The 15144-nt window shown below is 35.3% G+C and overlaps 2 protein-coding genes across 4 annotated transcripts in view; both read right to left on the bottom strand.

Annotated features, from left to right (window-relative positions):
* The window catches only part of LOC104749838, a 3897-nt gene extending 2404 nt beyond the window's left edge, over positions 1 to 1493 (bottom strand). The window contains exon 1 of one of the 2 annotated variants that reach the window (XM_019238449.1): positions 4 to 1493. In XM_019238449.1, coding sequence (XP_019093994.1) covers positions 4 to 729 — 726 coding nt within the window. In that variant the 5' untranslated portion in view covers positions 730 to 1493. The remainder of the gene's footprint in view (positions 1 to 3) is intronic. The other variant, XM_010471547.1, reaches the window with a different exon arrangement.
* Positions 8419 to 11479, bottom strand: LOC104749836 (root phototropism protein 2). Of its 2 annotated transcripts, XM_019237500.1 has the most exons (5): positions 11369 to 11479; positions 11208 to 11277; positions 10931 to 11006; positions 10130 to 10431; positions 8419 to 9878 (listed from the first exon to the last, which is right to left on the bottom strand). In XM_019237500.1, the coding sequence occupies exons 1-5, from the start codon at positions 11437 to 11439 to the stop codon at positions 8610 to 8612; spliced, it is 1788 nt and encodes a 595-aa protein (XP_019093045.1). In that variant the 5' UTR covers positions 11440 to 11479; the 3' UTR covers positions 8419 to 8609. The 2 variants fall into 2 exon arrangements, with proteins under 2 accessions (XP_019093045.1, XP_010469847.1); XM_010471545.2 differs by lacking the exon at positions 10130 to 10431 and having other exon boundaries at positions 8610 to 9878; positions 10629 to 11006.

Raw genomic sequence — 15144 nt, 5'->3', positions numbered from 1 at the left:
AGGGTCCTGCTTGAATCCATGAAGCGTTTTCTTTCCGAGGTTTATGTTCTCAGAAGAGACATCAGCTTTCATGGGGCTGTAATACAGCACTGTCTTGTCGTTTTGGTTAGAGAGCTGAAGAACCGTGTTCAAGTTCGCATTCATCAGAAGATCCGTCGTTGATTTAACGACATCAAGTCTCGAGAACTTGAGATTCATGACAAGCACCTGAGGCAGTTTAGATTTGATTGAAGTGTTCACAGACAATCCTGTCAACAAGACGATGACAAGGACAATGAAAACAAGCATGCAGGTACAAGGGCAGCATTTTCTGAAACATCCCGAGGCGCATAGCCTCTTGTCCTCCTCCCCCTGACCGATACGATCCACTAAGGAACCAGAGTTTCTACTCCGGTCGGCTTCTTCATCCTCTCTGAAACCAGAGAGCTTCAACGACGAAGACTCCTCCCTCAATCCAGAAGGAGGCAGCTTTCTAGGATTATCAACATCATCAAACCCGTTACGAGAGATACAAGGACTAGAGAACCTGGAACTCAGATCAAAAGAGCCTTCGCCATAGCTGCTATCTTCCCCTTCTCCATCTTCCTCTATAACTTTTTCGAGACCGCGTTGCTTAGCAGCAAACTCAGGGAAAAACAATGCGGGATCGCCGAATCCACAACCCCTCCTTGTAGGATGATGATGATGAGGCGGAGGAGGAGGGGGAGGAGGAGGAAGCAGCTCCGACATTGGAGCTTTGTTTTGGAATTCATGAAAATCAGATTTGTTTTTCTCTCTCAAAAATCACAAAGAAGCTGGTTGGGAAGATAACTTCAAGGGTCGTAATTCTCTTAACGACAGATCAAGGCTGGCTTCTATCCTAACAAATTTTGATTCGTTAATCTATTGTTGGCTTCCCTTTGTGATCCATAATTAGCAATTCCCGATTTTTCCTGTAACAAGCAATTTCACAATCACCCATTCCTAAACTAGTCTACCATACGACTTAAGATTCCAAAAGACTAGGCAAAGATGATTCTATCCAAGTAAAAACTGAAACTTTAACTAACCCTGACCCATAATCTTCACATCAACATACATAAAAATCGAAACTTTGACTAACCCTGAGCCATGATCTTCACACCAGCATACCTAAAAATCGAAACTTTGTAGTCGCCGGTGTCTCACTTGTTTCTTCATTATTTAATTTAATTTCTATCTAGCTGCCCTTCTTCTCAAAAAAAGTAGCATTTCTCATATGTACACCTGTTACAAAACTGAACAAATTTTGTAAAGTACAATCTTAAGATTGTGTAAAAAATATACTTTCATGGTATATGGCGAGTTTAATTCGGGGTTTTAGTTGAACTGATTAAGTTACCGTATAAAAAATAAAATATCACTAATATAATACTTTAATATAAGTTGAACTGATATGTTTTTTCTCTATGAAAAAATAGGGAAAACTTTTGGAACATCTCTATTATAGAGGAAATCCATTGGAGATAATCTTATCAAGGAAAAAAAAAATCAGTAAAGAAAAATAAAATAGAAGGACTAAGAGGCTTTTGAACAAAGTATATATATATATATATATATTTAAGAAATATTTTTGGAGTTTTTTTGTTTGACAGTGCAAATAATATTCAAGAAATTTATTGATATTTTGTTGTCTTTTTCAAGACAAAAATGTCATTTTCTAAAAATATTCTTTTTTTGTACTACCTATATCCGTAGAAGATCGATGTTTAGAAGTCTTTATACATTTTAATAAAATAATGATTACTAATTTTAAATACATTATTTTCTCTCCCTAAAAAAATTATGAATGAGTTAAAATAATTTTTATCCTTATTTTATTATTTGAATAATTACTACAATTGGTATTATTAGACATTACTACCTTTAGTGAAAAAACTTTAGATTAATTTGTAATGATATTATATTTTGTAATGATATAGACTACGATTAATGTTGTGTACTTTCGAATTAATATAGTATAGGGATAGGGATGCATGCAGCTCTTGATAAAATATAATGGCATCATTAACATTTTTCTTTTATGAAATCAAAAATAAATTTTGAAATCTGAACTGTTTATATCTTGTAGTATTGTATTTTACGTATACCATTCTATTTTATAAAATATATTCTGTCGTCAAAATATATAAATAAAAAACATTATTGTAGGAGTCAGGATATTAAATAAAAGAGTTAAAAAGAATTCAAAGGAACATAAAGGAAATAATATTTTTTCTAACATTTTTTAAGATGGTAATGAATTCTATCATTTGGAGAGGTGAAAATTGGAATGCTCGGAATTTATATGACCAACTTTAGATCTTGATTCTCCAAGAGATGTATAAACTATGTATTAATATTTTTTTTTGTCATTTTTTGAATGCATGAAATGATCATTATCGACAATGAGATTAAATTTAATTTAACAAGATTGGTTGAATGATTTGGAGTGTTAGAGTGAAAAATTTAACAAAACAAGCAACGCCAAACGAATTTGGGTATTAATGCATGGTCGACAAAGGTGATGTCCGCAATCTGTTTCAACGCACGGTGACACTCCACATAATTCACATTCAGCCTACATATGCAAAAATGTTAAAACTAAATTTAGGTATTCAAGTCTTGTAGGAAGAACTCGATTCAAACAAGCGGCAATTCTTCGTTTTCTTCTCAAGTCCTTCACAAGTTCCTCCTCATTTCATCGGTGGATGAGGAGGAATAAAGCAACATCGTGATTCAAGTCGATTTCTTCAGCAACTGAGAGAACAGAGTTGTCAAGTCTCTCGCAACCAACCTGGAACAGAGAAATAAGAAGAACTTTAGTAATCAACAAATCATCCGATAAAAAAAGAACGAATCAAGACGAGGCAGAACAACAAATCGAGTCTTATAAATACGAAAACCTAGAAAGATTAGACCAAGACGAGGCAGTACAAATCAGATCTACTTAATCAAAGAGTAATCAACAAATCATTGGATCAAGAGAACGAATCAAGACGAGGCAGAACAACAAATCGAGTCAAGACGAGGGAGACTTAATCACAAGACGATGCAGATCAAATCGAGTCTAAAAATATAAATCTCAAGAACGTCGCCATGATCAATTACTTTATCGAACCACAAATTTGCAAAGATTCACACACTAAGAATACACAATAAAGCTTAATCTAAACTTAAACAAAGAGTTGGTTTTGGTAAAAAACTTAACTAACAAAACAAAAGGAAGCAAATTTAAAATAAAGCAAACACACAACTAAAAACAGTTTTAAAATCAAGATAAAACAAGTGAACCTTGGGAGATAGCTAATCAATTCTAGATGTCTAAGCCAACAATCCAAAACAATCCTTAGGCTAAGAACACTAATGCAAATCAATTCACGTCCATGATAGAGATCCTATGCTAATCAAGTAATCAACAATTTCCAAAGGCTAGTAATGCAAAGCTATTGAATAGTTTGGTTCAGAAATTTCATCAAACATCTTCTGCGCATAGAAGTTATAATATCTAGAATTAACATGATCAAGGTTATTGTAGCATTATAATCACTAAACAAGAAAGGATTTATGTAAATAAAGCCTTAAACATCAAAGATCAATCATCTATCTCGCTAATTTACCAAGCCCAAAGTTCTAAAATATCTACTCACTCATGATTATGATCACACAAAGGTAGAGGTTTGATCTTTGTGAAATCATAATTAGAGATTGTAGAATAGGAGAAATGAAAAAGATATTACTATTAGAAACTGGAAAATAAACCTAGGATCCAACAAACTTTGATAAACAAACTTAAGAACCCAAAAAACAGCTAAACAAAAAGATGGTTTCTCCTAATGAGGAGTTAGTGTATTTATAGAAAAGTAGAAAACTAAACCGGGACAAATCAAATTGGAATCAAACAAATCAGAGAAAACCAGAACACATCGGGTTTGGGTTGCAAAAATAACGCGTGATCGACCGCATGATCGACCAATTGGTCAATCAAGTTCCCAGAGTGATCGACCAAATAGTCGATTGCTTGGTCGATCTGTCAAGTCTTGGAGTCTGGTCAAGTCCAGGTTGAGTTGATCAACATATCTGATCGACCATGTGGTCGATCGTTGAAGTCTCGGGGTCTGGTGAAGTCTGGCTTGTGATTGATCGACCATCTGATCGATCAATTGGTCGATCGTTGAAGTCTGGGTGTGTTCAAGTCCATCTCAAGTCCAAATGGTTGATTGTTTTGTCCTTAGGCTCCAGTCTTCGCTCTGGCTGTATATATGTTCACTAAACAGGTATAACTCTTTACACACACATCCGACTGGCCTGAAATCACCTCTGTTGCAAAGATAACTCAATTTTCAATAACTTTAATAAGCACTTTGAAGCTAAATCCCAAAGAAAGGTCTTCATACGAGTCGATATTTGAGGGACTACAGACTGGTTCCGAATCATCAATTATTTTCTTTGCATCCAAATATGTGTCTTCCATTATATTAATCTAAAATGGTTCAAATTACACACAAAACACACCAAAACATAGACAAAGACACTATATGACCTCTAAAATGCAAGAAGACTCACTTGGACGCTAAATGCAACAAAACACAATGAAAATACTAATGAAACACAATATAATGGAACATAACAACCATGAAAAAAATCCAGTAAATATAGAGTAGATCTGTGTGTTCTACACTAACAACATATGTATATTGTTATAATTATTTGAGAAAAAAAATCTTTCAAAATCTTTTTTTTTGTTTCTTTTTTTTTTTGCAAATTGTACTTAGACTATGTTTTAGAAAATTTGATAAACCAAAATAATCGCATTAAAATGTTATTTTTCCATCTAAAAATGAATATATCTTCTACTTGTGCAGCAGTCTTGTAGTGATCAGATGGATACACCAATTTGTAAGTTGTTGTGTTGAGAAGTTCATACTTAATGCATGCAGCTCTTGATAAAATATAATGGCATCATTAACATTTTTCTTTTTTGAAATCGAAAATAAATTTTGAAATCTGAACTGCTGATATCTTGTAGTATTGTATTTTACGTATACTATTCTATTTTATAAAATATATTATGTAGTCAAAATATATATTAAAAAGAATTCAAAGGAATATAGAGGAAATAATATATTTTTAAACATTTTTTAAGACTGTAATGAATTCTATCATTTGGAGAGGTGAAATGCTCGGAATTGAATCTTCAAATTTTTAAGGGAATGTTTAATATAATTTTTAAAAATCATTATATTGAATAATAATAGAATTTAAAAGAATCTAAAAATCTACATAATTGAATAAAACTAGAATTTTAAGGAATCATGAGTTTATTCAAATTCTACCATTAAATTCCTAACTTCAATACCTCCCCCCATCCCTTAATATTTTCTATAAAAATTCAACTAAGATTTAAAATTTTATCAAGGTCAATTGACCCATATAGTTGTTCATTGCTAGAGAATAAGAGAGACGGGAGTCTCAACCGTTTTTTCTCTCGGGTGAGGCGATTCTCCCAAAGCAACTTTTCTGGCCAAAACCTCTCCTATTCAGACCACGGCCGGCGCTGGCTTCTCTGGCGCCGGTCCCCCTTTCCTGTTTTCCTTAGTTTTCAGTTTTCAGTTTTTTTTTTTAATATAAACCAATAACATCGGCAAAAGTGATTCATATGGCTAGCCGATTCTTGTTATTGATTCAATATCTCATCGTCCTTCTCTCGTTTGGAGAATGTTTTCTTCCGAACAACAACCGGCATTGTAGTCGGAACAAGATCGGTGTCTTTCCGCCAAGGATAATTCTAGGCGGCTTCCTGTGTTACAATTTTGATTCCTTTGGTCTCCAACATCATCGAGACCATGATCATATCTTCAATTTCTCTAATTTGATAAAAGGTTTCCAAACCCATATCTGGGATCCAGGAGGTTCAATTTACAAAATTGAAGATGATGGAATACGATTATGGATTGGTCATTTAAACGGAAGTCGTCTCATGGTTGTGTCGGGGATTGGTCACATAAACGGAAGTCATCTTATGATTGTGTCGGAGATTGGCTTTTTGGTTCCTCCTTGCTCAACGAGACAAATAATTCTCCACACTATCGGTGCTATTATTCTCTCCCTTTTGATCCTTATCCCCTTTAGTATTCGGGAAACGGTGTTAAAATTCAAAACTAGAGATATTAATCTTGGATTTGATGATGTGCTAGCACTTTTCCAATCCGACCAAATTGTTGCTCCTGTTCATGTTTATATTGTTTGTGTGATGGAATTATGGTTGCCCCAGTTTGACCCCTGTTGGGTAGAGATGTCGAGTTTTTATATGCTTTGGGCCAAATATTGGCGACAAGTTATGATTGGCATTGAGGAGATCTGGTGGATGAGAAATATATTGGTGACGATTAGATGGGAATCTACTAACACAAGAGGCTCGAGTACTTGGCTTGATAAAATAAAACTATTTGTATTGCAGAGATTTATAGAGACGTTGAAATATTCTAGAAAGACTATGGTGCGGACGTTTTGGTGCCAATATGTCTACATTATAGAATTAGTTTTGGGCACATTGGGTTTAATGTTACGTTTTGTGGAAAGAAGTGTCAGCCAAAAGTTGTTGCATACAATTCGTAATAAAGAGAAATCAAATATGAAGTTGGACAATAACGGTCTTCTGATCGGTTAGCGAGTAAGCCTACTCTACGGAAAGCATCGTCAAAATCCATTATGCTGTATTTTTCTTAGTGTATGACACATACATCTATGTATGTAATTGTGTTACAATAATTCTGAATGTTTTTGTAAAACTCTTTGATTTTAATGAAATTTGTTTTTGCTGAAAAAAAAAAAAGAGTTGTTCATTGCTTTCGCCTCTGCTTGATTTTTCCTCGAGACAATTTGTAACCAGAGGAGATATGACATGTACTGGTTAGAGTTTGACGGATTCAGTTGAGCTCTTGTGGTGAAGTACGTCCAAATAGGTAGACAGAGGAGCTTTGAATGTCAATGCATGACAGAGTAAAAAAAGCAAAAATTATTGATAGAAAATAAATGCTAACTTGTTGCATTAGTTATTCGATGGAAGAAGAGTAAAATCACTAGTTTTCTTCTTAATGATTTTGGACTTTATGTTACGAATAAAACATTGGATTACTGGCCTTTATATGGCAGGGATTAGTGCTTATTGCTTAGGAATAAGAGAAGTGGGTTTTAGGTGTCAGTTAAGATTTGGTGGATCTTTACGGCTTTGCTAGCACAAAAGTATAGTTGTCTTGACTCTTCAATTCAACCCACTCTCTAATTATGGAAGCGTTTCTGTATATGCAAAATACAAGTTACTACTCTCCTAATATTACACGCTCACACTTGTTATTAATAGATTTACGAACATTTTACGCATATTCGATAGACCCAACAAATGAAGCACGAACTCAAGTGTGACCATCTTGAGTTTTTTGGTATCGATAAACTTTAGATCTTGATTCTTGAAGAGATGTACAGACTATGTATTAGTATTTTTTGTGTTTTTTTTGTAAAGGTATAGAGATAACACAACACACAAAAACTATACTTGGAATGCGCCAAGCAAACGCTTTTAATCAATCTTATAAAAACCCTCGTTTCTTACAAGACTTGAAAAACAAAGCTCACTCTCCTATCTATCTAACACCACCCTGTGTAGATCTAAAAGAGTATATCACTCACACTCACCTTCAAAACTTTTGTACTTGTTTGAAGGTTTACAAAACTCACAACTTTATCCCGCGAGTGCTAACTCTTTTTGCGGCTAACCCTCGTCATTTTATAACCCCACACACACGATCTCTAACCTAGATCTTCTATATCCTAACTAAAAGGAAATATTCCTTATCCCTAAGAGAATATCTTCCCTTATCCCAACTAATCAAATATACTCTCAATATCTTCGAGTATATCTTGATTTCTTCTTCCTTCCTTTTCACGCACCTTGTCATTGTGTCCACAATATTTCTCCACATCAGCACGTCAGCCCTCTGAGACACTTCACAGCTGCATGTTCCCTTCAGAGCTCTGTTGCACTTTCACTTTTTTTAATGCATGAAATGATCAAGATTGGTTGAATGATCGAAGTATTGCATGAGAAGGAAAGTATATTAGAAGATTAGAGCTAGGGGAGTGATGGTAGCCATTAAGCAAAGCAAGAAGAATTCTGATCTAAAAGAGATTATTAAGATTTTTTTTTTTAATAAAAATGTTACTTTTACCAATAAATAAATAAATGTTACTACAAATCAGAATTATCAATCTCCTAGTGGCAGAGTAGCTTCCCTCTACGATTTGGACCCGGGTTCGACTCTAAGCTGGTTCAGCTGAGGTTTCTGAGTCTTCGTTTTGTGATGTAAACCTCGCTTTAACATGAGCTCACTCTTTAAATTTAGTTTTAGTACAGAGTAGATCAGTGATATCTAATTTTCTTTTTATTATCCAAACTCATTAAACAATAAACACACCAACAACAAAAAAATCACGCATCATTCATCAAGAAGGAGAAAAAAACAAAGAAAAAAGAAGCACACTAGACTAAAAGGTTTTATACACAAAAGCCCACACTAACAAAAACGCAAAAGTACTGATCAAGACGGTTTTGGTTAAGAGATTGAGAATCTTCGTCTCCTTGGCTTAGTAATATCAACACCAGCAAGATCTTCATCCAAGTTCGAAGTATCCTTAGACCCATGTCTAAACGGATTCAACTTCCCAAGTTTCTTCGAGACAGAAGAGAAAAAAGTATGTTTGCTCTTCTTATTATTACTCACCAACGACGTTGAGTTCGAAGAAGAAGCTCCTGCACCGTTCTTATTCTTCTGCATATCCGAAACATACATCTTCATCTTCATCAGCTCGCTCCTCAACGCTTCGTTCTCTTTAGCTAACGTAGTATCAGCTTGAAGCTGGCTACGTGTCTTTAAAGCTTCGGGTAGATTAACAACTACTGCTCTTTCTTCATGTTCTTCGACTCCACTTCTTAGCTTTAACTGATCGTAGTAAAGAGCGTGAAGAACTATGTTTACTGGTAGTCTCTTGTTCTGTGAGGCGTGGAGACGTGCGTCGTACGAAAGCTTTAAAGGGTCCATTGAGCTACACACTTTCTCTCTTTCTATCTCGTCTAGGTTCGGATGAGCTTTCAAGAATATGTCTATAGCTCTGTAGAGATCGTCGTCTGATTTTCTAGCGGATTTGGGGACAAGGTTGGCGATGGCGTTGAACTTGGAGATCGTTAGCTCTCCGTAAGTAGCGATCTCTGCTAAGTAAGAATCAACGGTTTTAGCGACTCTTTGTAGTGTAACAGAGCAGAGTCCTCTGTTGAAGTCTCCGCCGTTGAAAACACCAACGTTTTTCTCCTTTTCGACGAAACTAGAGATGATTCTCCTGACACTGTCGAGATCTAGTAACCGTTCTCCGTCGTAAGTGAAAGACGGGATCAATAGATCGTCGACGGAGACGTGCTCGAGAACGACTGAGATTCGTTTCTCGAGCTCGTTCTTGCAGGTCAAGGAAGTGTCCAAGAAGACTGAACAACGGAGGAGAGAACAGAGGAAATTGATGGGGAAGAGTCCTTTATCTGAAGGTAAGAGAGACACGATTGATTCAACAAGATCTCTCTGTTGGGATCTCTCGTCGGAATCGTTATCCCCGGTATCGGAAAACTTCACTCCTCTACCGGAATGGTCTCTTACAAGGTCTCTTAAAGATTTCTCGGTGTAGGTGATGATCGCAGAGGCTAAGGAGGATGGTTTGACTCCTCTTTGCTTCATGGAAGCTACTACGTCGGCGAAGAAGCCAACGTCTAAGATACAGAGTTCCTCTGTCCACCAGTTTGGTGGTGTTCGACATGGAAACATTGCCTCGTTGCAAGCCTTTTCAAATCAAAATCAATGATCACAATGAACATATTAGTTACTCTTTTAGTTAATGTAACAAGAAATGCAAAACTATTATACTCATATCTGATTTTGCGTTACCTAAACCGTACTAACTTAAGATCCGTCTTATTTTTGTTACTACTACGTAAAAAGGGAACAAAACAAAAAAAACAAACTAATTACTATACAGAATGGGGATGTAACACTTGGAAAGAAGTGAAGCAGAGTTATAAGTATTAAAAAACCTTAGCAGCGACGACGTCGACACAACGGCGGACAATACCGAGATCACGAGAAATAGGAAGGAGAATCTCGCAAGACTTGAGAACAACAATGGCTCCAGAGAGGCTAGATAAAGCGACCTGAGAGAGGAAGTCTTGTGTCCGACCGGCAAGATTGTTGTCGCAGTACTTGTCAGTCATCTGTAGAAACTCAGCGGCGCAATGAAGAGCCGCCACGTTTTGGACGGTGATCTCGAAGTTAACACCGTAACAGAATTTGGCTGCTTTCTCAAATATCTCAGGACCTCCGGGCATATCCGAGAGATCTATTCTCGTCACGTCGCTGTCTTTTGATTCGATTATTAGCTTNATTTTGCGTTACCTAAACCGTACTAACTTAAGATCCGTCTTATTTTTGTTACTACTACGTAAAAAGGGAACAAAGAAAAAAAAAACTAATAACTATACAGAATGGGGATGTAACACTTAGAAAGAAGTGAGGAAGAGTTATGAGTAAAGAAACCTTAGCAGCGACGACGTCGACACAACGGCGGACAATACCGAGATCACGAGAAATAGGAAGGAGAATCTCGCAAGACTTGAGAACAACAATAGCTCCAGAGAGGCTAGATAAAGCGACCTGAGAGAGGAAGTCTTGTGTCCGACCAGCAAGATTGTTGTCGCAGTACTTGTCAGTCATCTGTAGAAACTCAGCGGCGCAATGAAGAGCCGCCACGTTTTGGACGGTGATCTCGAAGTTAACACCGTAACAGAATTTGGCTGCTTTCTCAAATATCTCAGGACCTCCGGGCATATCCGAGAGATCTATTCTCGTCACGTCGCTGTCTTTTGATTCGATTATTAGCTTCCTTATGTAGTTACTCTTCGCAACTAACATGAACTATACATACGATCATGAAAACAATCAGTTAAAAACGTCTAACCGGACCATATTATAGTGTTATGGTTTATACTAATACCGTCGTCGTACCATTTAGTTCATTTAAATCTAGTTATGTATATATACGTAGATATGACTTGTAATTTTTTTTTTTTTTGTATTAAAAATGATGTGAACCAAGAACCAAGAGTTGTTGTTTACCTTATGAAGAGAGAAATTGGCTTCTCCGACCTCAACTACAACATCTGTCGGAATATCTTGAGAAAAAACCCTACAAAAGTACATATATACAGGTTAGAATTTCAAATCATCCGGTAAGTCCACCGGAACGAATCTATTGGTGAAACTAGACCGGTTCGTACCATTGGCCGGTTCTCTGAAGACTCGAAGACATTGAGTTCATGTTGATGGGGCTTTTTCCTTCTGTCGCCATTTTTTTTTCTGTTGCTCTGTATTGAAGGAGATGGATGCACAATTGGAGAGTTGTCTATATATTGGAATTTATTTAACGTGGGTCCTCCCAATCCACCCAAATTGCTATGTAATATTTTGTGATTGGCTTCTTCTATCTTATTATTTCTTTTATTTGTCGTTTTATGATGTAGTCCATTATCTCTTTCAGTTAACTCACTCTCACTAATCGTTGTGTTTGAATGTGTATCTTCGTCGTTTACTTTCCTTTTCACAACTTTCTTTTAACTTTTCCTTATTTGAATCTACGGGCTTGCATTGACGGCTATTTTAGGTAATTGGAAAATTTATATACCTTTACAACCTATGATAATAGACTAATAGAGATCTCTTTGTAGTTTGGGTAATATGGATGGTTTGTAGCTAACATTTATAAATCAGTTTTTTTTGGGCATTGAATATAATATGTTGTCTTCAAAATTAAAAGAAAAGTGAGCTTACTATTGGTTAATTGTCTAACTACGTAAATTTTACAGTAATATGCATGGTAAAAGCATGTGGAGTAACAATAGATTATAGACTTTTTCTTTTTTTATTTGGTAACATGTTTAGGCTTATAGTAGTAATGTGACGAATATGCAAATTTTGCTCAGTGGAAAGCTACTATGAGTAAGCAATCTCAGCCATCGTACCGACACGTAACTGTCATGTATATATCACCCAGTTTTACGTATAAAGTGACAACCAATATGATCGCATTCATTTGGCTGTTGGCAGGAATTTGCAGAATGAATCGGTTAAAGAAGAAAAAAACCAATCTTACTTTTGATATGGTTAATGAGAAAGTGATAACAAATAAAGAAAAGCTTTCACATGTTTAAACTTAAAAGCCTAAAAATTCTGAATTAAAGGAAGAAAATGCTGAATTGAGAGAGAAAGAAAAAAGAAAAGCAACGCATGTGAATAATTGACAGATAAGAAACGATATTAAAAGTGGATGTACGATTTAGAGAGAAGTAGGACCAAACAAGTTAGGGAAAGCAGGAACATGTCATAGATAGGGCCACCTCAGTATGTGGTCGTGCTTCTTCGTAGAACCTCATGGTGTTCGGCTTAGCTACGTCGTCAAATTCATCCTTCAGAATCCAGTTTCAGTTCTGTCTTCCAATCATTCTTACACACGTGTCCCTATCGCCTTTAAGATATGTCACACGTCTCTCTAGTCTCTACGTTTGCCTAGTTGCCCTAATAATTTTCTGCCGGTGCGACTAGACTATTTTGTAGTTTTTGGATATGAAAAAGATTTTCATTATGGGTCTTCAATAAAAAGTTATAAAACCCTTACCAATTTTCGTGACTGTTCTATTTCAATGTAAATTTGTGAATCTACTACTTAAGATTTAAGAATATGTCATGTGATCTCTCTCTCTTTTTTTGTCCCGGCATATATATGACATGTGAATTAATAGGAAAATCACTTTAGTATGCTACTGAGTTTTATACTTTTGAATCCAAAATATTTGTATCATATATATTTTTATGCAATTGGTTTTGTATCAAGACGTGAAACCCAAATGCACAATATATGTTACATTCGCATATGGATATTGTATATGAAGACCATGGTTGGTCCTCTAGATCATTGATTTGGTGTAGGTGATAAACATATATATACAAAGTCTTTTAAAAAGGTGCTAAGGCAGGTCTTAGTAGAAAGACTAAAATGATTTCAGATGAAACGTTCATGTTAGGAAATAGGTTTGGACCATTAGAGGATGGTGCTATCATCAATTAACAAAAGTACAAAACCCTTGAGCTGTAATGCCGTCTAGTTTCAATCACCAATTTTCGACAATAATGGTTACAAGCCCCTAAAGATTGACATTTCGCATTGTGTAATATTTTGGTTTAATTCCGGTCATTAGGACCAAAACATTATCTTATGATTATGGATATGCAAATTCTAAATATCTTCACACAAAACGGACTTGTGCAAATTCTAGATTATATTAGTGAATAGTGATAGTGATTTAGTAGTATCATAAAACTGTTGGTGCCGACCTCAAGGCGGCTAAACCGAGGGGACAAAGGCTAAGAAAAGATGCAACTAGAAAACAAAGACGAAAAATATGAATTGACAAAGATGAACAATTTGGGCCAAAGTTGGTTATATATGTCAAGAGCCCAAAAAAGTCCACGTCAAGTTTTCTCATCACGTTTCATACACTAATGTCGTCTTCTTAGGAAACGCCATAAGGAGTTTATCGCATATCGCTTTCATTAGAGCAAAATCTCTTATCCGTTAATATATGGTTAGGGGTTGCTTGGAATCGGATAGAGTCAACGGTACGAAATTGTGTCACGAAACGAGTTTGATGAAAAGTGACCAAGAAAATAAAGCTATCAACACACGGAGGTGTAAAGGGAGCTTTTTGCTTAGCTTGATCGAGAAACATAGCTTCTTTATAACAAAAGCCCATTTGATTCAACGCCAAAAAGCCCAACAATAAGAGTAGGTGATAATCGTAGGGTAAATGTCATGAAAACCCACTTAGGGTGAGTTCCGTCACAAAAACCCATTTTCCATTTTCCCAAATTTTTTGTTTATGTGTCCATTTTACTTTTACATTTTTGCCCTTACTAACAACTTACCTCTCTTTCTCTCCTTCTTTTCTCTCTTTTTCTCTTCTTTTTTGTTGTTAACACTTTAACAAAGTAAAATATATTTATTTGTTATCATAAAACAAATTTTCTATTTATTTATATAAAATATGTTATGATTATATATTTTCTACATTTTAAGATACATATTGCTATATTTTTTATGAATTTTTAGATTATACAGTATCCATCAGTCGTTGAACATTTGTTCAATTATAAGTGGATAATCAATTGCAGTATTGTTAATAGATAGTTACTTGTGTTTATTCATACAAAATATACATACATAAATTTGGTTAGATCTTTATCCATAGCATATTATCCATAACACAACATAGACCAAATAAGTACAAAACCCTTTAATTCTAAATTTTAAATCCTAGAACATAAACCCTTGAACCTAAAACCAAAACTATTCACTTTAAAAAAAAAAAAAAAAAAGTTTAGTGGATAGAAAAACTGTGGATAGGTCTCCATGGATTTACAAAGCATATCTAGACATTAAGCTGAAGAATAGCAGTTGAATGGTGGCTATGGATGTGATCATGTGGATATTTTTTTGTGGATACCAATGTAGACAGACCAAAGAATCATCATACAACATCCACACAATTAAATCCATAGACACCATGAGCTCCTTGCTTCATATTTTGTGTTGGTCCAGAAACATATACACTCATAAGTGGTTAATAAACAAAATAAAAATTAACAACATTGATTTATTTAGAACATTGAATATCAATCATGTGGATTAGTAGTTATGGATACTTATCTTATAATATCTTGCTCATTCTTTACATGAGCAGAAATTTGTCCAAGATAAATTAGCCACATAGATCAATCATGTTTAGGGTTTAAGGTTTAGGGTTTGGGGTTTAGAAGTCATGTCCAAGATCAATCATGTTTTTGTACTATTTTTCAGCTAGAAGTAGGTATATTAGAACTTAGAAGTGTCACTAGAAGCATACTACACAATAAACATGGTCATTATTAATCTCAAAGCCTATCCACCAAATTCTGACCACGTGGACAAGCAATCCAGATGAAATTTATTGACAAGTTTGTT

The sequence above is a fragment of the Camelina sativa genome, chromosome 16, assembly GCF_000633955.1.
Source record: "Camelina sativa cultivar DH55 chromosome 16, Cs, whole genome shotgun sequence".
Taxonomy (NCBI): Eukaryota; Viridiplantae; Streptophyta; class Magnoliopsida; order Brassicales; family Brassicaceae; genus Camelina; species Camelina sativa.
The sequence above is the reverse complement of the archived record's forward strand: the minus strand, read 5'-3'. Positions and strand labels throughout refer to the sequence as shown.

Coding starts and splice junctions, on each gene's coding strand:
- LOC104749836 (XM_019237500.1), bottom strand. CDS start 11,439: ATGGCGACAGAAGGAAAAAGCCCCATCAACATGAACTCAATGTCTTCG. Junction 11,278..11,368: donor CTTCAGAGAACCGGCCAATG/GTACGAACCGGT, acceptor GTACTTTTGTAG/GGTTTTTTCTCAAGATATTC. Junction 11,007..11,207: donor CCAATTTCTCTCTTCATAAG/GTAAACAACAAC, acceptor TCGTATGTATAG/TTCATGTTAGTTGCGAAGAG.